This window comes from Ursus arctos, unplaced genomic scaffold (assembly GCF_023065955.2).
Source record: "Ursus arctos isolate Adak ecotype North America unplaced genomic scaffold, UrsArc2.0 scaffold_5, whole genome shotgun sequence".
Classification (NCBI taxonomy): domain Eukaryota; kingdom Metazoa; phylum Chordata; class Mammalia; order Carnivora; family Ursidae; genus Ursus; species Ursus arctos.
This window is the reverse complement of record NW_026623067.1, coordinates 15,010,319-15,033,286: the sequence shown is the minus strand read 5'-3', so window position 1 is coordinate 15,033,286 and position 22,968 is coordinate 15,010,319. Positions and strand designations below refer to the sequence as shown.

Here is a 22,968-nt window from a genome sequence, read left to right as displayed (position 1 = left end):
AGGCCAGAGCGGCGTTAGGGTCACCCAGAGCCAGAGGGGAGGGTCTGCTTCCCGCGGCCGCTCCGCAGCCTGGACCTGTGGACCCTGGTTGTAAAGAGTCAACTGTATCTTAGGAAACCAGTGTCACCTTTTTTTCACCTTTTAATTTTATATTATTTGTGTCATACATTTCCTGTTAATGGAAGTGTTAATTTTACTGTACTTTTTGGTACCTTTTGGGAATCTAATGTATTGTAAGGTATTTTACACGTGTCCTGATTTTGCCACGACCTGGATATTGAAGCTATCCAAGCTTTTGAAATAAAAATTTAAAAACCCCCAAAGCCTGGGTGAGTGTGGGGTATGCTGTGAAGAGTGGGGCAGGGCCAGGCGCTCCTGAGCCTTCGAAGCTCTCGTAGCCTCCATGACCCACCAGCAGTCCTGTCGGGCAGAGCCGCGGACTCTCAGGACCGCTGGCGAGCTGCTTGTGAGGACTGGTCCTACCCAGGACTTGAGCCCTTTTAGAGAAAGTTAAAGGACTCAGACTGGAGGCAGCTTCAAGGGGGTTGAAGGTGGTACCGTGAGGGCTGCTGTCTCCAGGGCAGGGGGTCTGGGGCACCTGCAGACTTGAGTCTTTCCTTGCCGCTGGAAATAGGATTTGGTCTCCCAGCAAGGACAGTGTGAATGTAGAGAAAGGGCAGTGTCCTAGGGGCCGCCTGGATTTGGACACAAAGTACCCCGTCTTGGATGGCCTAGAATAGCTTCGCCCCCTCTGGCAGAGCCTAGCTGCTGGCTGGACTGGAGCAGCCCAGGCCTGGTGGTTGAGGCCTCAGACAACAAAGAATTTTGTTTCCCATCACTTCTAGAACACTGGCTCAGGCAGGGAAGGTGCTACTCCTGCCATCTCCTGTCAGCTATCAGATGCAAACTTGGGAGATGTTTCTGGCAGGGTGGCTAGAGAGGACTCAGTTAAGAGCAAGGTTTGGCTCGATGAGGGTGCAGACCCCAGCTGTGGGTCGTGAGGAGCAAGGCCCACTCACCGGGGGGACAAGGATGTGACATGGCTGGGTTGCCTCAGGGCCGGAGCCTCAGTGTCTCACAGCTTCTCACCTTTTCTTCCATATCTGAAAAACAGCACAAAGCCCCCCAAACGGCTTAGCCTTTCTCCAGCGTCCAAGCTTCTTAGTTTGGAGGTCGGGCCCTTTACCAGGCCCTTGACCCATGTGCACAGGCCACCAAGCCACAGGGTCAGCAGTACTGTCCCAGAAGGACAAAGCCACACCTCATTCAGGTTTCCTGAGACTTCCAGGCTCAATGGCTGTCCCTTCTGCTCAGGAAAGCAAAGCCAGGTCCAGCCCATCAGCTGTCGCCCCCCCCCCCCCCCCGCCCAAGGCTCCCCACAAACCCTCCCTCCCTCCAGCGGGGAGTGGGGCTCCAGAGGTGGAGGGAAGGGAGGGGCTGCCTGCTGGCCTGTTCAGATTTCTGCCAGGAGGTGGGATTTTGCCCACTTTGCCCACCCCTGCTCCCAGCTCCCTGCACATGCAGCATGGCCTTCGTGCAGACACCCGTCCGGTTCCATTGTTCCAGATGGCCTAGTGAGTGCGTTTAGGGGAGACCCTGGATGGATCCTCGCATTCCTAGGGGATTGGAACTGGGAGGAATCTCCTTTGGCATTTCATCAGTCCTGGGTGCAAATCTCATTCTAGCACCTTGGCAGCTGTGGGGGACACTAGCCTTAAGTAAGGCACAAGTCTCGTGCCATCGCCATCTCCGGCTTTCCTGCTAGCAGGATGGCGGACTTCACTGTGGCTCTGATCCCCTTGCCTGCGTCCACACTGGTGCCACCCAGGCAGGATGGTGAACAGCTCAGTGCCTGCCTCGGGTCAGGAAGCCCCTCCACACCTCATCTCCTTGTTCCCTGCACCATCTGGAAGACTCGCGGCTCGCTGTGGGGTCCCCTTCCTGGGCACTGCGGAAGGTCCTAAGCTCCTGGCTGCAGGTTGGGCTCTAGAGACCTGGTCAGCTGCTCGGGCCCCCAGCTCACCTGTCAGGATGGTGTCCATCTTGGCCACCACGTGTCGCGCGTTGTCCACACTGAAGCACATCGGGGGTTTAAACTTCAGGACGTTCCTCCCAGGGCCATCAGTGCTCAGCAAAATGTAGTTCTCTTTCAGCCTGTGAGGACAGGACATGGCAAGGCCCTGCTGCCCAGCAGCCGAGGAGCCCTTCCCAGGGCCTCGAAGGCCTTCCTGGCCCTGGCTCCAGCCATCCTGCCCCGGGAGCCCCACCACAGTCCATTCCCAGCAGGACACGGCACTGGCTTCCTCCTGAACTGCCTGCCTGCATTACGGGCTCCTGTGTGGGGTACCCTGAGCCTGCTGCCCCGCCCCCCAAGCAGGAGCCCCAGCCTGAGCCAAGACAAGACAGGCCGCTGCTAGGACGTGGACAGCAGGCATTTCGGCCCCGCACCAGTGCTTACAGGCCCGTACAGCGAACCGCACACGCTGCTTCGCTAGCTTCACTAACTTCCCTGCCGACCCTGTTCGGCTTCCTGCCCCAAAGTAATCTTGAAATCCCAGAGGACTCTCCAGTTGTAATTTCCAGTTCTTTCTAGGAAGATGACTTCACCCTTCTTAATGTTATTGGTACCTCAGGATGCTACCATTCCACATTGACACTTTAACCTAGGAAGGTAACTGGGCCAGAAAGAAGGGTCTGACATCATATTTACGTCCTGACCCCCACTGCCATTCTTTGTCATTTATTCCTTTGTGATTTTTAAGGCTTGCCACTCTGGCGGCTTTCTCCCGTATATTCTTCCCAGCACGGACTGTGGTCCTATTAGAACAAGGTCTGGACTTGAAATCCAGCCCCGCCACCGACCAACAGGGCCACTGTGGGTGCCACACCTCCCCCTGCTTCTGATTTCCTCTCTGCACCAGAGAACTCAGGGTGGGTGTGGGGTGGAAGGAGTCAGGCTGGGCCCCAGGTCTGGCTCCCTCATCCCACTGATTCTGAGTCCTGAGGCTCCTGGGGTGGGGGGGGCACGGGGGAGAAGGCAGTGGGTGAGCTGGGGGGTGCCTCCGATGGGTGACCCGCGGAGAAGGCAGGGCTCAGGCAGTGACGGGGGGGGCGGTCAGTCTAAAAAATCCCAAGCAAGGGAACACTTCTACATCGTGTCTGTTCACATGCTCTGAAGACAGAATGATGTGCTTAAGGACACACAGGAGACACCAGAGGAGTTTCCCAAGGTGGGGCAAGTGGGTAGGAGAGGGAAGGGCGCTAAGAAGGAAGTAACAAGGGAAAGAGTTCTGAGGCTCAGGCCCTGCCTGGGATCGGGTGTGAACATGCAAACTGGGATTGGGGTGGGGGACTCTGGGGTCCTGAGATTCCGGTCATCCAGACGCCTTCCACCCAGGCAAGGAGCAGGAGGCCTGTCCATCCCCAAAACCCACTGCTGTGGGAACGGGGAGCCCCAAGTCTGGCTCTGCCACCGTCCCTGGTGTGGCTGCGGAGAAGCAGCTTCCCCCTGGGCCACCCAGGGATGCGAAACGCAGCTTTTGGGTCTGAGAGCCCCTGTGGCCCTGGCGTCCTTGGCTGTGAACGGCCCGCACCCATGTGAAGCCGTGGCTGCAGGGCGCTGGCCACCAGGCTGACGGGCACACAGAACGGTGGCCCCTTCCCTGCTCAGGCCCAGCTGCCAACTCCTTCAGGCAGCCCTCTGTGGGCCCCAAGTGCCCAGGAGCATGGTGACAACAGCAGACGCCAGGGCGGGGGGGGGCTCCCTCCCAGTCAGGGCCCTGGACACTGCAAAGGCAACTTGTTTCGAGGAAAAAGTACCTGGACACCATGTAGTTCGCCTCTTCAGTTGCTGGCTTCCTGGTTGCCTCGTCTTTGATCAGGTCCACGCCAATAAAGAGCCCGATGCCCCTGGAGCAGAAAGGCGACATCTTAGGAGACCAGGCCTGAGGGGATGTGGTCCTTGCTCTCCCCCTCTGCCTGGGCCTGTGGAAAGCACCAGGGCCTGTTCCTCTGCTTCCTGGAGAGACCGAGGGCTGCAGAACCCTAAGGGTGGTGACCAGTGCCAGGAAGTGATGGCGGGGGTGGGGGGGGCCAAGCGTGACAGAGGAAGGGTTGGGGGTTAGAGCCTGGTCTGACGCTGCTTTCTCCTTCCCTAGAAGCGTGACCTTGGGCAACAGCACTCCTCACTGCTTTAGGTCGTCCTCTGTGGAGATAAAAGTCCCCACCAGCCCTGGTGGCGATGAGGTGACAGAAGGACGCACACCTGGCCCCTGGCGGGTGTTTAGTGAGCGGTATGGGCTGCTGCCCGAGCCTCACCTGACGTCCCCGATGATGGGATGTTTGGCTTTCTGCTGTCGGAGGAGCTCCATCAGGACGCTGCCCACAGAGGCGGCATGAGCCTGCAGCTGCTCCTTCTCCAGAACATGCAGGACGGCCAGGCCCACGGCGCAGGACACTGGGCTGCCCCCAAACTGAGCCAGGGGACAAAGGGCAGGTCAGATACCCAGGAAAGTGGGCTGTGCTCCAGGGAGCGTGAGGGCAGCAGAATGCCACCCACATTCCAAGGGCAGTGACAGGCCCAGGCCTGAACCCCTCAGAACCCAGAGTCCTAGGGGGTAAACGGGGTTCTCCTGAGGCCCCATGAACTGTCCTCTCGCCTTTCCCGGTGCTAATGACTGGGACTCAGGTAAGCTACCCCCCGGGGGTACAGGAGGAGCCCCAAGAGGCAGACGCAGAGGCGAGGGTGTACTTGTGCATTGCCACAGAGCTGGTTTTGTTGGGAGGCTTTACGGCCCCATCTCACGGGGCAGGCCTGGGCCCACAGCAACGGACTCGTCCCCATCACCTTAAGACGGGGTCAAGAGCAACACGCCAGAGTCACACCCAGGAGAAGCCACTCCGTGTACTTGACTCGAGGCTCTGTTGTTTGAGCTCCAGGAGGATTTTAGGCCACAGAACAGAAACTGGCTGCCTGTAAGCCACATGTGGCCTGACGATTCATTTGGTTTGGCTTGTGTGGCATTATGAAAAGCTCTGAATTAGGTGCTAATGTTAAATGTGCAGTCCCGACTTAAACCTGGCCCATCTGGCTCCGCCGGCGGGGGCTGTCCCCGTCAGGCACCCGGACTGCTTTGGCTCTCCTTCCTTCACCCGGCCCTGCAGGTGTCAGGGGGGACCTGCATCCCAGGTGGGTGCAAGGGTGTCTCTTGCAGACTTTTTATTAAAAAAAAAACAAAACAAAAAACTATATTTAAAAAGAAAACTTGATTGAGGTAGAGTTTACATACGATCAGCTGCAAATATTTACAGTGCATAGAATAGTTTGGTGTGACCGGACAAGTACATAGACCCGTGCAACCTCCACCACAATGAAGATACGGAACATTTCCATCACTTCCCAGAGTTCGCTGTGCCCCTCCACTGCTGGCTCAGGCAACCACTGACCTGCTTTCTGTCACCGTAGTTTTGCTGTTTCTGGAATGTTCTCTCTTGCCTGGCCGCTTCTGCTCACCATGTTTTTGCGATTTCCTGTCTTGCCCTGTGTCTCAGTAGTGTGTTCACTTTATTGGCGCATAGTATCTCACTGTACGGACGTACCATCCTTTGTCCAATCTCCTGTTAATGGTCCCTTGGGTTATTTTGTTTTTTGGCTATTACGAATAAAACTAAGAACATTTATAACAAATCTTGGTGTAAACAGATGTTCTCATTTCTCTTGGGTAAATATCTAGGAGTGGAATTGCTGCGCTGTAATCATAAATGTAGATTTAGCTTTATAAAAAACTGAAGCTTTCCCAAGGTAGTTGTATTGTATCACATTCCCACCGTTAGCCTACAAAATTCCAGGAGCTCCCATCCTCAAAATGATTTGGAATTGTCAGTCTTTTTAACTGTAGCCATTCTAATGGGTGTGTAGTGGTGTCCTGTAGTCGTCTTCAAACTGCGGGTGCAGAGCCCCGTATCTGAGATCATAAAAAGCTTCCTAGGTGATTCTGCCCTCAGGCGGATTTCTGATACGTCCGGAACAAATTATGTGTGGGCTGGCCACAGCGGATGGATTGAGGCTACTTGTATAATTATTATTAACCATGAACTTGTTAAAAGGTGGCGTGTACGTATTAACAGCATCTTTTGTTTAGAATCGTGACCTGGCCGCGATGCCGACCTAGCATAGCAGGAACGTCGTTGCCCCGAGATCAGCCCAGAGGAGTGACAGGAAGAAAATGAACAAGTTCTGACATAGTCCTGGGAATCCAGAAGGTCACGCGTACACTCAGGGGTATGTGCGTGCCCTGTGCCACGTGCATGTTCAGGAAAGACCTGAAAAGCTCTCCGCTCTTGCCACTGGCTGCCTTGAGGCTCTGCGGCAGGACGAAATAAAGGCTGGGACAGAGTTGTAAGCGGCTGGGCTGAGTAGTGAAGGCATGGCCTCACACATGGAACCACCTGGCAAAGGCCGAGAGACAAGACATTTAAGGAGCCATCTGCCCAATCATTAGATGATCACTAAGCCAACCTTAGTTGGCTTAGCCTTTAAGCAAAGACTACAAACTTCACACAGTTAGTTCAGAAAAGGCACCATACAAACAATAAAAACACCAGCCATAAGGAGGTAATAGGATTTCCAAAGTTGTCGGAATATATTACTTAAAATGTCCAGTTTTCAGCAGAAAATCATGAAACTTCCAAGGAAAGAAAGAAACATGACTCATATATGGGGGGGGGGCAAGGAACAATCAACAGAAACTGTCCTGGAGAAAGCCAAGATAGCGGTCTTACTAGACAAAGACATTTACTCCGGTGTTACGCATACAGTAAAACAACTAAAGGAAACCGCACTGCGAGAGCTAAAAAGCAAAGCATGAAGATGATGTCCCACCAAACACGAGTATCATTAAAGAGAAACTTTAGAAAAGAACTAAACAGACGTTCTGGAGTTGAAAAGCACAGTAACTGTAACAAAAAATTCACAGTAACTGTAATGAAAAATTCACCAGAGAGGCTCAACAGTGGATTTAGGCAAACAGACGAAGGCGTCAGCAAATTCGAAGATAATGTCAGTTGAGACTGTCCGGGCTGGAAACCAGAAAGAAGGGATGAACAGAGCTTTGGCGACCTGTGGGACACAATGAAGCAAACCAACCTTTGCAAATGGGATTCCCAGAAGGAGAGGAGAGAGAAAGACAAAGGGTGGGAGAAATGGGTAAAGGTGGTCAAAAGGTAACACATTTCCAGTTACAAAATATGTAGGTCATGGGTGTGTAATGTATAGCACGGTGATAATAGTTAATAATACTGTATTATATTTTTGAAAGTTGCTAAGACAGATCTTTTTTTTTTTTTTTTAAAGATTTTATTTATTTATTCGACAGAGAGAGAGACAGCCAGCGAGAGAGGGAACACAAGCAGGGGGAGTGGGAGACGAAGAAGCAGGCTCCTCGCGGAGCAGCCCGATACGGGGCTCAATCCCAGCATTCTGGGATCACATCCTGAGCCAAAGGCAGACGCCCAACCGCTGTACCACCCAGGCGCCCCAGATCTTTTTAATTTAAATTGACTTAGCCAACATACAGTACATCATCAGTTTCAAACGCAGTGGTCAGTAATTCAGCAGTTGCATATAACACTCAGTGCTCATCACATCACGTGCCCTCCTCAATGCCCATCAGCTAGTTACCCCGTCCTCCGACCCACCTCCTCTCCAGCAAACCCTCAGCTTGTTTCCTAGAGTTAAGAGTCTCTCATGGTTAAGACAGTAGATCTTCAAAGTTCTCACATAAGGAAGAAAACTTAATGTGATGACGGATGCTAACTACACTTGGGTTCATTTCATAATATATACAAATCATTGAATCATTATGTTGCATGAAACTAATAGAATACTGTATGTCAATAATAACTAACGAAAGACAATACCGCAGTCGGCAAGAGAGAAGTGACTCATGTGCAAAAGAGTCTCAGCAAGATTAATAGCTGATTCCTCAATCAGAAACCATAAAGGCCAGAGGCAGTGGGATGACATATTTAAAGTAATGAAAGAAAAAGACTGCCAGTCAAAAATTCTACATAGACGTATCCTTTAAAAATGGGGGAACTAAGACAATTCCAGATAAATAAAAACTGAAAAAATGTGTCACTAACATATACTTCACAAAAAATACTAATGATATGTCTTCAGGCTGAGATGAAAAGACATCAGATAGGGACGCCTGGGTGGCTCAGTTGGTTAAGCATTTGCCTTCGGCTCAGCTTATGATCCTGGGGTCCTGGGACTGAGTCCCACATCAGGCTCCTTGCTCAACCAGGAGCCTGCTTCTCCCCTGCTTGTGTGCTCTCTCGCTCTCTCCCTCCCTCTCTCTGACAAATAAGTAAATAAAATCTTAAAAAAAAAAAAAGACATCAGATAGTAACTCAAATTCACATGAATGAAGAGCACTGGTAAAAGACACAAAGAGGTTGAAAGCAAAAGGGTGGAGAGCTACACCATGCAGACGGTAACCAGAAGAGCTGGCGTAGCTGTACTAATACCAGACGTAAAAGACTTGCAGATTAAAACTGGTATGAGCAACACAGAGAAACATTTCACAATGCCAAGAGTCAATCTATCAAAACGATATGACCATTACAAACACATTTATATTAAAAACAGAGCCTCAAACTACATAAAGCAAAAACTGACAGAAGTGAAAGCAGCAATGTACCATTCGTGACAAATGCAGAGTTCAGTCTCTCATTTTCAATAACTGATAGAATTATACAGAAGATCGACACGGAAATAGAGGATTGAACAACACTATACGCTGACTAGACCTAACGGACACATACAGAACACTCCAGCAAAGCAGAAAAACACCCTTCCCAAGCACACCAATGAGTCTTAAGAAGTCACAAGGAGATTTAAAAATAAAGATGAATGAAAATGAAAACATACCCAAACTTACAGGATGCAGCAAAAGTAGTACTAATGTGAAAATTTATATCTGCAAATCTCGAATAACTTTCCATTTTAAGAAACTACAAAAAAGAGCAGTCAAAACCAAAAGCAAGCCGATGGAAGGGAATCCTAAAGACTGAAGTGGAAATAAACAGAAATACGGAAAAACAATAGAAAAAAAATCAACAAAATCAAAACTGGGTTCTTTGAGAAGAGCAACAAAATTGATCAAATTCAGCTAGGCTGACCGAGATAAAGACTCAAATGTCTAAAATCAGGATGAAAGAGGACCCATCACTACCAGACTAACAAACTTAAAGAAGCAAAAAGGATTATAAGGGAATAATATGAACAAATGCATGTCGACAAGCTAGCTGAGATGAAGTGCACACATTCCTAAAAGATACAAAATACTGACATTGACTCAAGAAGAAACAGAAAATCTAATAGACATATGCAAGTAAAAAGAAAAAATTAGTAACAAGAAGTTCCCACAAAGAAAAGCCTAGAAACAGATAGCTCCACTGGCGAATTCTACCACAATGTTTAAAGAATTATCCCTGATCCTTTGAAAAGCCTTCAGAAAATAGAAGGGGCACAGACATTTCCCAGCTCATTCTTTGAGGCCAGTATTACACCCTGATACCAAAACCTGACAAAGACCTCAAAAGAAAACTACAGATCAGTATCTCTTTGGAATATAGATGTGGAGGAAAGGTTCAAGATGGAGGTGTAGGAAGATCCTGAGCTCACCTCCTCCCAGGGACACAACGAATCTACGAGTACATACGGGATAATTCCCTCTGAAGGGGACCGACCGAGAAACTGGATGAACAGAGCCTCTGCAAGAAGGAACAGCACTGAGACAGACAGCAGAGACAGGGATATACTCTCACTAAGGGAAAAAACCATACCCCAGAGGCAGCATTCCACAGTCAGGAGGGATCTTAAAGACACATACCTTTTCCCTGAGGAGTGAGTGATTTGAGCTCCACATCAGGCATTCCAACCCTTAGATCCTGAACAAAAGAGCAAGACCCCAAAACACCTAGCTTTTAAAACCAACAGGGAGTACATCTCAGAAAACTCTAGAACTATAGGGAAATGAAAAGTCACTCTTAAAAAGTTTACACATAGATCAACTTGACCCGGAAACAAGTGCAAAACACCAGATTGAAAGGTATATGGACCACAGGTGACAGAGACCCACGTACTAATCCTGGAGGGTCTGCTGGAGACATAAGAGGAGGCTGGGCCACTCTGCAAGGACTGAGACAGTGGTGGCATCCATTTTTCCTATCCTCTTCTGCTGTGCTGATCCTGGCAATGGTGGGTACCATTCTGGAATCCTCACTCTAGACTGCTGACCCTATGCGACCATGCACCTCAGCTGGGCTTCACAGCTGAATGACAGCCCCTCCCACCAGCATGCTCACAGCAATACCAGCCGGGCAGGGGACCAACCCACCCAACAGTGCACCCACAGGAGTTGCAGGCCTGCCACAATACAAGGGTGCACACAGCCCACACAGGGGACACCCCAGGAGCACCTGGCTCTGGCAGCCCGGAGGGACTGCACTTCTGGGCCCCACAGGACATCTACATAAGGCCACTCCTTCAAGATGGGGCGCTGTAATTGAACCACCTAATACATACAAACACAGGGAACTGAGCAAAATGAGGAGACAGAGGAATATGTTCCAAATGAAAGAACAAGACAAAACCTCAGAAAAAGAATTAGATAAGATGGAGATGCTTATCTATTAATCCGCCCAATAGAGTTCAAAGTAATGGTCATAAAGAGGCTTACCAAACTTAGGAGAAGAATGGATAACCATGGTGAGAACTTCAACAAAGAGAAAAATTTAAAAAATACCAATCAGAGCTGAAGAATACAATACTAAAAATGAAATACACACTAGAAGGAATAAACAACAGATTAGATGATACAGAAGAATGGATCAGTGTTCTGGAAGACAGGGTAGTGGAAATCATCCAATCAGGACAGTAAAAAGGAAAAAAGAATTTAAAAAGGAGGATAGTTTAAGGGACCTCTGGGACAACATCAAGTGTACTAACATTCACTGACTGCAGTCCCAGAAGAGAGAGTAAAGGGACAGAACACTTATTTGAAGAGATAATGGCTGAAAACTTCCCTAACCTGGCAGAAGAAACAGACATAGGAGGCCAGAAAGCACAGAAAGTCCAAGATGAACCCAAAGAGACCTACACCAAGGCACATTATCATTAAAATGTCAACAATTAAAGGTAAAGATAAAAGCAGCAAGAGAAAAGCAACTAGTTATATATAAGGTCTGATAAGACCATTAGCTGATTTTTCAGCAGAAATTTTGTAGGCTAGAAGGCAGTGGCACAATATATTCAAAGTGCTGAAAGGGGGTAAAAAACTCTTATAACCAAGAATACTCCACCTGGCAGGTTATCATTCCGAACGTAAGCAGAGAGAAAAGAATTTCCCAGACAGCAAAAGTCAGAAGTTCATCACAACTGGCTTCACAAAAAATTATTAAAGGGACTTCTTCAAGCAGAAAAGAAGAGACAGTAACTAGAAATAAGGAAATATATGAAAGAAAAAATCTCACTTGTAAAGGTAAACATATAGAAAAAAGGTAGTGGATCAACTACGTATAAAACTGAAGAGGGTTGGGGCGCCTGGGTGGCACAGTGGTTAAGCGTCTGCCTTCGGCTCAGGGCGTGATCCCGGCGTTATGGGATCGAGCCCCACATCAGGCTCCTCCGATATGAGCCTGCTTCTTCCTCTCCCACTCCCCCTGCTTGTGTTCCCTCTCTCGCTGGCTGTCTCTATCTCTGTCAAATAAATAAATAAAATCTTTAAAAAAAAAAAAACTGAAGAGGGTTAAAGACAAAAGTACTAAAATCAACTACATCTGCAACAATTAATATACAAAATAGACAGATGTAAAATACGACAACAAAACATGTATGTGTGGGGGGGTGGGGTGAGGGGAGTAAAAATGTGGTTTATTTATTTATTAAAGATTTTATTTATTTGAGAGGGAGGGAGAGGGAGAGAGGGAAGGGGAAGCGGGCGGAGAGAGAGAGAGAGCACAAGCACAGGAACAGGGGGAGGGGGAGAGGGAGAAGCAGGCTCCCTGCTAAGCAGGGAGCCTGATGTGGGACTCGATCCCAGGACCTGGAGATCCTGACCTGAGCCGAAGGTAGACACTTAACAGACTGAGCCACCCAGGTGCCCCAAAATGTGGTATTTTTAGAATGAGTCTGAACTTTACCGCCAACTGAAAATAGACTGATACACACAGGTTGTTATATATGAACCTCATGGTAACCACAAACCGAAAACCTGTAACAGATACACAAAAAATAAGCAGAAAGGAATCTAAACATAACACTAAAGAAAGTCATCAAATCACAAGGGAAGAGAGAAAAAGGAATAGAGAAGAACTGCAAAAACAACCAGAACACAGCAAATGTCAGTAAATACATACCTATCGATAATCCCTGTAAATGTAAATGGATTCAATGATCCAATCAAAAGACAGGGTAGCTGAATAGATTAAAAAAAACAAACAAACAGGACCCATCCATATGCTGCCTACAAGACACTCACTTCAGCATTAAAGATATACAAACTGAAAGTACAGAGATGAAAAAAGATATTCCATGCAAACTGAAGTGAAAAGAAAGCTGGGGTAGCAATAGGCAAAATAAGACTTTATTTATTTTTTAAAAGATTTTATTTATTTATTTGAGAGAGAGAGAGACTGTGAGCATGAGCAGGGGGAGGGGCAGAGGGAGAGGAAGAAGCAGACTCCCCGCTGAGCAGAAGCCTGACGTGGAGCTTGATCCCAGGACCCTGAGATCATGACTTGAGCCAAAGGCAGACGCTTAACCGGCTGAGCCACCCAGGCGCCCCAGACAAAATAGACTTTAAAACAAAAACTGTAATGAGAGAGAAAGAAGGGTATTATATAATAAGGCAGATAAAACACTAGTAAATACTTATGCTTCCAACACAGGTGCACCTAAATACATAAAGCAAATATTAACATATGCAAAGGGAGAAAATGATGGTAATACAGTAACAGCAGGGGGACTTTAACACCCCACTTACATCAATGGATAGACCATCCAGACAAAAAATAAGGAAATGCTGGCCTTGAATGACACATTAGACCACATGGACTTAACAGAACATTCAGAATATTCTATCAAAAACCAGCAGAACACACATTTTTCTTAAGTGCACATGGAACATTCTCCAGTACAGATAAGTAAGGCCATAAAATAAGTCTAATAAATTTAAGATGAATGAGGTCACACTGAGTATCTTTTCCAACCACAACAGTATGAAAGTAGAAATCAATTACAATAAAAGAACTGGAAGAAACACAAACACATGGAGGGTAAACAAGACGCTGTTAAACAACCAATGGGTCAGTGAGTGTCAAAGAGGAAATAAAAAATACCTTGAGACAAAAATGAAAACACAATGGTCCAAAATCTATGAGAAACAGCAAAAGCAGTTCTAAGAGGGAATATAATGACACAGACCCGTATCAAGAAAGAGGAAAAATCTTAAATCAACGCTCTAACCTCATACCTAAAGGAATGAGAAAAAAAAGAACAAAGCAAGCCCAAAGTTAGTAGAAGGAAGAAAATAAAGATCAGAGTGGAAGTAAATAAAAGAGAGGTCAAAAAGAAAAAAAAATACAAAAGATCAATGAAATTAAGAGCTGGTCCTTTAAAAAATAAACAAAATGGAAAAGTCTTCAGCCAGACTTGTCAAGAAAAAAGAGAGAGGACCAAATAAAATTAGAAGTGAAAGAGAAGTTACAACCGATAGCACAGAAATACAAAGGATCATAAAAGATTTTTATGAACAACTATATGTCCAATAAATTGGACAACCTAGAAGAAACTATATGTCCAATAAATTGGACAACCTAGAAGAAATGGATAAATTCCTAGAAACACACAATCTTCCAAGACAACCTAGAAGAAACTATATGTCCAATAAATTGGACAACCTAGAAGAAATGGATAAATTCCTAGAAACACACAATCTTCCAAGACTAAGTTAGGAAGAAGCAGAAAACCTGCACAGATTATTATTAGTAGGGGCGCCTGGGTGGCTCAGTCGTGATCCCGGCGTTCTGAGATCGAGCCCCTCATCAGGCTCCTCCACTGGGAGCCTGCTTCTTCCTCTCCCACTCCCCCTGCTTGTGTTTGCTCTCTCACTGGCTGTCTCTCTCTCTGTCAAATTAATAAATAAAAGCTTTAAAAAAAAAGATGATTATTAGTAATGAAATTCAATCAGTGATCCAAAAACTCCCCAAAACCAAAAGTCTAGGACCAGACAGTTTCACAGGTGAATTCCACCAAATATTTAAAGAGTTAATACCTATCCTTCCCCAAATTTCAATTTATTCCAAAAAACTGAAAGGGAAGGAATGCTTCCTAACTTCTTTATGAGGCCAACATTACAGTGATACCCAAATCAAAGACTTTGTAAAAAAAAAAAAGAAAAGAAAAAGAAAAGAAAAAAAAGAAAATCACAAGCCAATATCCTTGATGAACATAGATGCAAAAGTCCTCAGTGAAATATTAGTAAAGCAAATTCAGCAAATGCATTTAAAAGGATCATACACCATGATCAAATGGGACTTATTCCCAGTATGCAAGGATGGTTCAATATCTGCAAATCATTCAATGTGATACACCACATTAACAAGACGAAGAATAAAAATTATCCAATCAGCTCAATGGATGAAAAAGCATTTGACAAAATTCAACATCCATTCATGATAAAAACTCTAAAAAAGGTGGATGTAGATGGAACATACCTCAACATAATAAAGGCCATATATGACAAACCCACAGCTAACAACATACTTAATAGTGAAACGTTGAAAGCTTTGTCTCAAGATCAGGAACAAGACAGGATGTCCACCCTTGCCACTTTTATTGAACACGGCGCTGCAGGTCCTAGCCACAGCAACCAGGCAGGAAAAGGAAATAAAAGGCATCCAAATTGGAAAGGAGGAAGTAAAACTGTCACCACTCACAGATGAGCTACTACAATATAGGAAACTGTAAAGCCTGCACCCAAAAACTATTAGTTTAAAGGGATTCAGTAAAGTTGCAGGATACAAAAGTACAGAAATCTGTTGTTTCTTTTTTTTCTTTTTTTAAAGATTTATTTATTTTAGAGAGTGAGAGAAAAGGGGGGAAGGGCAGGGAGAATCTTAAGGAGACTCCCCGCCGAGCCCAGAGCCTGATGTGGGGCTCAATCCCACGACCTTGAGATCATGACCCTAGCTGAAACCAAGAATTGGGTGTTGAACCAACTGTGCCACCCAGGCAGTTTTCTTTTTTATCTTTTTCTTTTTTTTTTAGATTTTATTTATGTATTTGGGAGAGAGAGAGTACGAGCGGAGGGAACGGCAGAGGGAGAGGAAGAAGTAGGCTCCCCGCTGAGCAGGGAGCCTGCCGAGAGACTCGATCCCAGGACTCTGGGTTTATGACCTGAGCTGAAGGCAGATGCTTAACTGACTGAGCCACCCAGGTCCCCTGCCCCTGTTGTGTTTTCATCTACTAGTAACAAACTATTGCAGAAATTAAGAGAACTATCCCATTTACAATTGCATCAAAAAGAATAAAATAACTAGGAATAAATTTAACTGAGGCGATGAAACATTTGTACTCTGGAAACTCTAAGACTATGATGAAAGGAATTGAAGATGACACAAATAAATGGTACGATATACTGTACTCACAGACTGGAAGAATTATTATTATTAAAATCTCCATACTACCAAAGCAATCTACAGATTCAATGCAATCCTTATCAAAATAGCCAATGACATTTTTCACGGAACTAGAAAAAATAATCCTAAAATTTGTATGGAACCACAAAGAGAAAGAGGAACAAAGCTGGAGATATCATGCTCCCAGATTTCAAACTATACTACAAATTATAGTAATCATAACAGTATGGTACTGGCACAAAACCAAACACAAACCAAACACAGAGATGAATGGATCAGAACAGAGAGGCCAGAAATAAAATCACACTTATATGGCCAATTAATCTGCAACAAAGGATATACAATGGGGAAAAGACAATCACTTCAATAAATGGTGTTAGGAAAGCTGGACCACTTTCTTACATCATATATAAAACTAAGCTCAAAATGGATTAGACTTAATTATAAGACCTAAAACCATAAAACTCCTAGAAGAAAATAGGCAGTAAACTCTTGGACATTTGTTTTAGCAATACCTTTCAGGATCTAGACAAGGACAACAAAAGCAAAAATAAACAACTGGGACTACATCAAATTGAAAAACTTTTGCACAGTGAAGGAAATCATCAACAAAATGAAAAGGCAACTTACCGAATGGGAGAATATATGCAAATAATATATCTCATAAGGAGTTAACATCCAAAATATATAAAAACTCAGAAAACTCTATCAATTATTTTTTAGATTCCACACAAGTATGAAATCACGTGGTATTTTTCTTTCTTTCTTCTTTTCTTTCTTTCTTTCTTTCTTTCTTTCTTTCTTTCTTTCAAGATTTTTATTTATTTATTTGACAGAGAAAGAGAGAGAGCACAAGTAGGCAGAGCGGCAGGCAGAGGGAGAGGGAGAAACAGACTCCCCACTGAGCAGGGAGCCCTGCATGGGGCTCAATCCCAGGACCCTGGGACCATGACCTGAACTGAAGGCAGACATTTTGACTGAGCCACCCAGGCTCCCCTGGTATTTGTCTTTCTCTGACTGGCTTATTTCACGTAGCACTGTGCCCTCCATTTCCATCTATGTTGTTAAAAACGACAAGATTTCATTCCTTTTTTATGGCTAAATAATATTCCACTATGGAATATTATCCAGCTAATGGAATATTATCCAGCCATAAAAAAGGAATGAAATTTTGCCATTTGTAACAACATATGGAATATTATATATATAATATATAATACATATATATAATATATATACACATCTATATATGGTATATATAATATATATACCACATATAATATATAGGCCACCTCTTCTTTGTCCATTCATTAACTGATGGGCTGCTTCCATATTGTGGCTCTTGTAAATAAGGCTGCAATGAACACAGCAGTGCATAGGTCTTTTCGGATTGGTTTTAATTTTCTTCAGATAAATTGCCAGCAGTGCAATTACTGGGTCATCGGGTAGTTCTATTTTATCTTTTTTCCAGGAACCTCTGCACGGTTTTCCATAGTGGCTGCACCAATGTACATTGCCACCAAGCAGGGAGTGCACGAGGGTTCCCTTTCCTCCACATCCTCGCCAACACCTGTCATTTTTTGTCTTTCTGATAACAGCCATTCTGGCAGGTGTGAGGACGTATCTCATTGTGGTTTTGATCTGCATTTCCCTGATGATGAGTGATGTTCAGTATTTTTTCATGTGTGTGTGGACCATCTGTCTTCTTTGGAAAAAATGTCTAGTCAAGTCTTCTGTCCATCTGTCCATTTTTCTTTCTTTTCTTTCTTTCTTTCTTTCTTTCTTTCTTTCTTTCTTTCTTTCTTTCTTTCTTTCTTTTTTTCTTTTCTCTTTCTTTCTTTCTTTCTTTCTTTCTTTCTTTCTTTCTTTCTTTCTTTTTCTTTCTTTCCTTTCTCTCTCTCTCTCTTTCTTTCCTTCCTTCCTTCCTTCTTTCTTTTTTTAAAGATTTTATTTATTTATTTGACAGAGAGACAGCCAGCGAGAGAGGGAACACAGCAGGGGGAGCGGGAGAGGAAGAAGCAGGCTCATAGCGGAGGAGCCTGATGTGGGGCTCGATCCCATAACGCCGGGATCACGCCCTGAGCCAAAGGCAGATGCTTAACCGCTGTGCCACCCAGGCGCCCCTCAACTGTGTATTTTTTTTTTTTAAGTTGTGTAAGTTCTTTACATATTTTGGATATTAACCCCTTACTGGATGTCTTATTTGCAAATATCTTCTCCCATTCAGTACGTTGCCTTTTTGTTTTGTTGATAGGTTCCTTCTCTGTACAAAAGCTTTTTAATTTGATGTAATCCAGTTTGCTTATTTTAGCTTTTGTTGCTGGTCAACTTTGACAAGGTTGCCAAACCATTCAATGGGATAAAAATAGTCTTTTCAGCAAATGGTGTTGGGACAACTGGATAGCCACATGCAAGTGAGTCAAGTTACCCCCGCCTCATCCCCTACGCAAAATATTAGGTCAAGACCTAAGTTTAAGAGCTAAAATTATAAAATCCTTAGAAGAAAGCAAAGGTATAAATCTTCATGACCTTGGATCAGGCAGTGGTTTGTTAGATATGACTCCAAAGCACTAGCAAGCAAAGAAAAAATAAACTGAACTCCAGCAAGATTAAAAACCTTTGTGTTCCAGAGGAGACTACGAAGAAAGTGAAAAACAACTCAGAAAGGGGAGAAGATATTTCCAAATTATCTATCTGATAAGGATTAGTACCTGATAAAGAATTCTTACAACTCTGCAAAAAGAGACAAGTAACCCACTTTAAAAATGGTCAAAGGACATGAGTAGACATTTTGCAAAGAATATATGTGAATGGTCAATAACCACATAAAAAGAGGCTCGACATCACTAGCCACGAGGGAAATGCAAATCACGATGAAATACTATTTCCGTGCTCACTGGGATGGCTATAATAAAAGATGGAAAATTATCAATGCTGGAGAGGATAGAGGAATTGGAACCCTCGGACATTGTTGGTGGGCGTGTAAAATGGTACAGCTATTTGACAAAAGTCTGTCATTCCTCAAAAAGTTAAACCTAGGGTTGCCATAAGATCCAGCAATTCCACTCACAGGTACATACTCAGTAGAACTGAAAATATACGTCCAAACAAACACATGTACGCAACTGTTCATCACAGCATTATTCATAATAGCCAAGAAGGGGAAATGACCCAAATGTTCATTAAGTGAAGAAGGGATAAGTGAAATGTGGCCTACTTATACAATTGGGATTATTATTCCTCCCTACAAAAGAATGAAGTACTGATTCATGCTAGAATATGGATGAACCTTGAAAGTATTATGCTACGTGACACAGTCAGACACAGAAGGTCATGTGTTTTTGTGATTCTATTTATATGAAATTTCAAGAATAGGCATATTCATCAAGACAGAAAGGTTAGTGACTGCCAGGACTTATAGAGAGAACGCAATGGGGGAGGGACTGCTAATGGGTATGGGGCTGCATTTTGGGTGATGAAAATGTTCCAGAATTAAGACAGTAATGGTGGTTGCACAACTTGGTGAGTATACTAAAAACCACTGATTTGTACTTGATTTTGAACCCAATGAATTTGTATTTAAAGTTTATTTTTGTGTGGAAGTAATCTCTAGACACAACATGAGGCTCGAACACACGACCCTGAGATTAAGAGTCGCACTCTCTTCCAACTGAACCAGCCAGGTGCCCCTGAATTTGTATTTATTTATTTATTCATTCATTTATTTCTAAGGTATTTATTTATTTATGAGAGAGAGAGAGAGAGAGTCCACAAGTTGGCGGAGGGGCAGAGGGAGAAGCAGGCTCTCCACTGAGCAGGGAGCCTGATGAGGGACTCAATCCCAGGACCCCGGGATCATGACCTGAGCCTAAGGCAGACGCTTAACCCACTGAGCCACCCAGGCGCCCCAAATTTGTATTTAAAAGAGTGAATATTATGGGTATGTAATTATATTTCAACTGAAAAAGAATGGATGATTCCAGCTTTTTCTACGTCAATACTACATGCAGGGTGACAATGGAATATACTTTTAACGTGTTGGAGGAAAATAGGACCTAGATTTTTATGTTTAGCTAAAATATTTAAATATGAGGGTCTGATAAAAATATTCCTAGGCACATAAGATTTCAGAAGGTTTGCAATGTAAAGGCTTGCACTGAAAATAATTTGGGATGAAATACTTTTTTTTTTTTTTGGTAGATTTTATTTATTTATTCATTTGACAGAAAGAGAGAGAACACAAGCAGGGGGAGAGGGAGAGGGAGAAGCAGACTCCACTAAGCAGGAAGCCTGATGTGGGGCTCGATCCCAGGACCCTGGGGCCATGACCCAAGCTGAAGGCAGACACTTAACTGACTGAGCCTCCCAGGAACCTGGGATGAAAAAGTTTTAATACAGATAGTAAAAGAAAACAGGAAGGATTAAAAGAGACAGAAAAGTATGATAAACTGAAATTATAAATGAAGATGTTATCAAGAGGCGCAAATATATCAAAAGTTACATTAAATTTAGACTGTCTAAATGTGATCTAAAGTGATCACTTTAAAGTCAAATATTAACAGTTCTGGAAAAAAACCCAAATTCTAGATATATGCTTGTTAAACATACCTAAAGCTAACTGAGAGCTGCGGAAGCTCTATAACATCAGATAAAATACAATTTAAGAGCCAAAATCATTATTAGGAAAAAATTATTCCTTATGATAGATTCAATTTCTGGAAAACTGGACTACTATTTTACACCATACATAAAAATTAACTCAAAATGGATTAAAGATTTGAATATAAGACCTGAAACCATAAAACTCTTGGGAGAAAACATACGTGGTAAGCTCCTTGACATCATTCTTGGCAATTTTTTGGATTTAACATCAAAAGCAAAGGCAATGAAAGCAGAAATAAACAAGTAGGACTACATCAAACTAAAAAGCTTCTGCACAGCAGAGGAAATCATCTACAAAATGAAAAGGCAGTTGACCAAATGGGAGATAATATCTGCAAATCGTTTGTTTCATAAGGAGCGAATATCTAAAATATATGAAGAATTCATACCATTCAATGGCCAAAAAATAAAGAATACGATTAAAATGGGCAGAATATCTGAATAGACATTTTCCAGGAAAGACACACGGATGGCCAACAGGTACGCGAAAAGGTGCCCAACATCAATCATCAAAACCACAATGAGATATCACCTCACAACCTGTGAGGATGGCTATTGTCAAAAAGACAAGAAACAGCAAGGGTTGGTCAGGAGGTGGAGAAAAGGGAACCCTCGTATACTGTTAGTGGGAATGTTAACTGGGGTAGCCACCATGGAAAACAGTATGGAGGGGCCTCGAAAAATTTAAAATAGAATCACCATATAATCCAGGAATTCTACTTCTGGGTATTTATCGGAAGGAAATCTTGAAGAGATATCTGCACCCCCATGTCTATTGCAGCACTATTTTCTTTTTCTTTTTTCTTTTTTTAAAGTATTTTATTTATTTATTTGACAGAGAGAGAACAAGCACGAGGAGCAGCAGAGGGAGAGGGAGAAGCAGGCTCTCCACTGAGCAGGGAGCCTGGCATGGGACTTGATCCCAGGATCCTGGAATCCTGGCTTGGCTTGAGCCAAAGGCAGACGCTTCACCAACTGAGCCACCCCAGTGCCCCAGCAGCACTGTTTTCGGTGGCCAAGACACAGAAGCCACCTAAGCGTCCACACACGGTTGAATGGATACAGAAAATGCAGTATATATACACAATGGATTATTATCCCACCATAAAAAAGAAGGAAATCTTGCCATTTGCGACAGCATGCCCTGTACCTTGAGGACATTATGCTAAGTGAAATAAGTCTAATAGAGAAAGACAAATACTGTATCTCACTTATTTGTGGGATCAAAACAAAAAGCAAAAAACAGGGGCGCCTGGGCGGCTCAGTCGGTTAAGTGTCTGCCTTTGGCTCAGGTCACGGTCCCAGGGTCCTGGGATTGAACTCCGCCTTAGGCTCCCTGCTCAGGGGGGAGCCCGCTTCTCCCTCTCCCTCCCCGTGCTGCTCCCCTGCCCCACTTGTGCTCTCTTTCGTCCTCTCTCTCAAAGAAATAAATAACATCTTAAAAAAAAAAAAAAGCAAAAAAACGAACCCGAGATGGAACTCTTAGATGCAGAGAACATACTGGTAGTTGCCACAGGTGGGGGTGGGGGGGATGGGCGAAATGAGTGAAGTTGGTCAAAAGGTACAAACTTCCAGTTACAATAAATAAGTTCTGGGGTATAATGTGCAGAACGGTGACTAGAGTTAATAATACTCTACTGTATTTTTGAAAGTTGCTAAGAGAGTAGACCTTAGAAGTTCTCATTGCAAGAAAAAAAGTCTGTAACTACGTGCGGTGATGGATGCTAACCAGAGTTACTCTGGTGATCATTTTGAGACAACTATCGAATCATGATGTTGAACACCTGAAAGTAATATGTCAGTTATACCTCAAATTTTTTTTTAAAGATTTTATTTATTTATTTGACAGAGATAGAGATAGCCAGCGAGAGAGGGAACACAAGCAGGGGGAGTGGGAGAGGAAGAAGCAGGCTCATAATGGAGGAGCCTGATGTGGGGCTCGATCCCAGAACGCTGGGATCACGCCCTGAGCCGAAGGCAGACGCTTAACCGCTGTGCCACCCAGGCGCCCCTATACCTCAAATTTTAAAAAAGATTCAAGGGGCTCCTGGGTGGCTCAGTTGGTTAAGTGTCACGAGTCCAGGGTCCCAGGATCGAGCCCCCGCATTGGGCTCCCTGCTTAGCGGGGAGTCTGCTTGTCCCTCTTTTTCTCCCTCTGCTCATGTTGTCTCTTTCTCAAATAAATAAATAAAATCTAAAAAAAATAAAAAATAAAAAAGATTCAATTCCTGGGGCGCCCGGCTTGATCTCAGGGTAGTGAGTGTGAGCCCCACACTGAGTGTAGAGATGACTCGAAAATAAAATCTTAAGAAAAAAAAGATTCAATTCCCAATGATCATATAGAAATAAAAAATATGTATATGTTTAAAATATATATGAAATAAAGCAAAGAGTGGACAGTATTACAAGGAAAAATAGTTCAGTTTTCATCATTGTGAGATCTCTACACACAGCCCTCAGTAAGTAATAGGTTATGTAGAAAAAATATCCAGCAATACTACAGAAGATTCAAACAACACAATTAATAAGTGTGACCTAAGAGACATTTACAGAGTTCCGTATTTAGGGAACATACATTTTTCTAGAGAACATGCAGAATAA

The 22,968-nt window shown here is 44.2% G+C and overlaps 1 protein-coding gene across 3 annotated transcripts in view; it reads right to left on the bottom strand.

Annotated features, from left to right (window-relative positions):
* Positions 1 to 22,968, bottom strand: part of PHYKPL (5-phosphohydroxy-L-lysine phospho-lyase) — a 37,683-nt gene that overhangs the window by 2,608 nt on the left and 12,107 nt on the right. For all 3 annotated transcript variants that reach the window (XM_026507755.4, XM_044387326.3, XM_057307098.1), the window contains 4 exons: positions 4,318 to 4,472; positions 3,820 to 3,909; positions 2,024 to 2,154; positions 1,020 to 1,103 (listed from right to left, as the gene is read on the bottom strand). In XM_026507755.4, coding sequence (XP_026363540.1) covers positions 1,054 to 1,103; positions 2,024 to 2,154; positions 3,820 to 3,909; positions 4,318 to 4,472 — 426 coding nt within the window. In that variant the 3' untranslated portion in view covers positions 1,020 to 1,053. The remainder of the gene's footprint in view (positions 1 to 1,019; positions 1,104 to 2,023; positions 2,155 to 3,819; positions 3,910 to 4,317; positions 4,473 to 22,968) is intronic.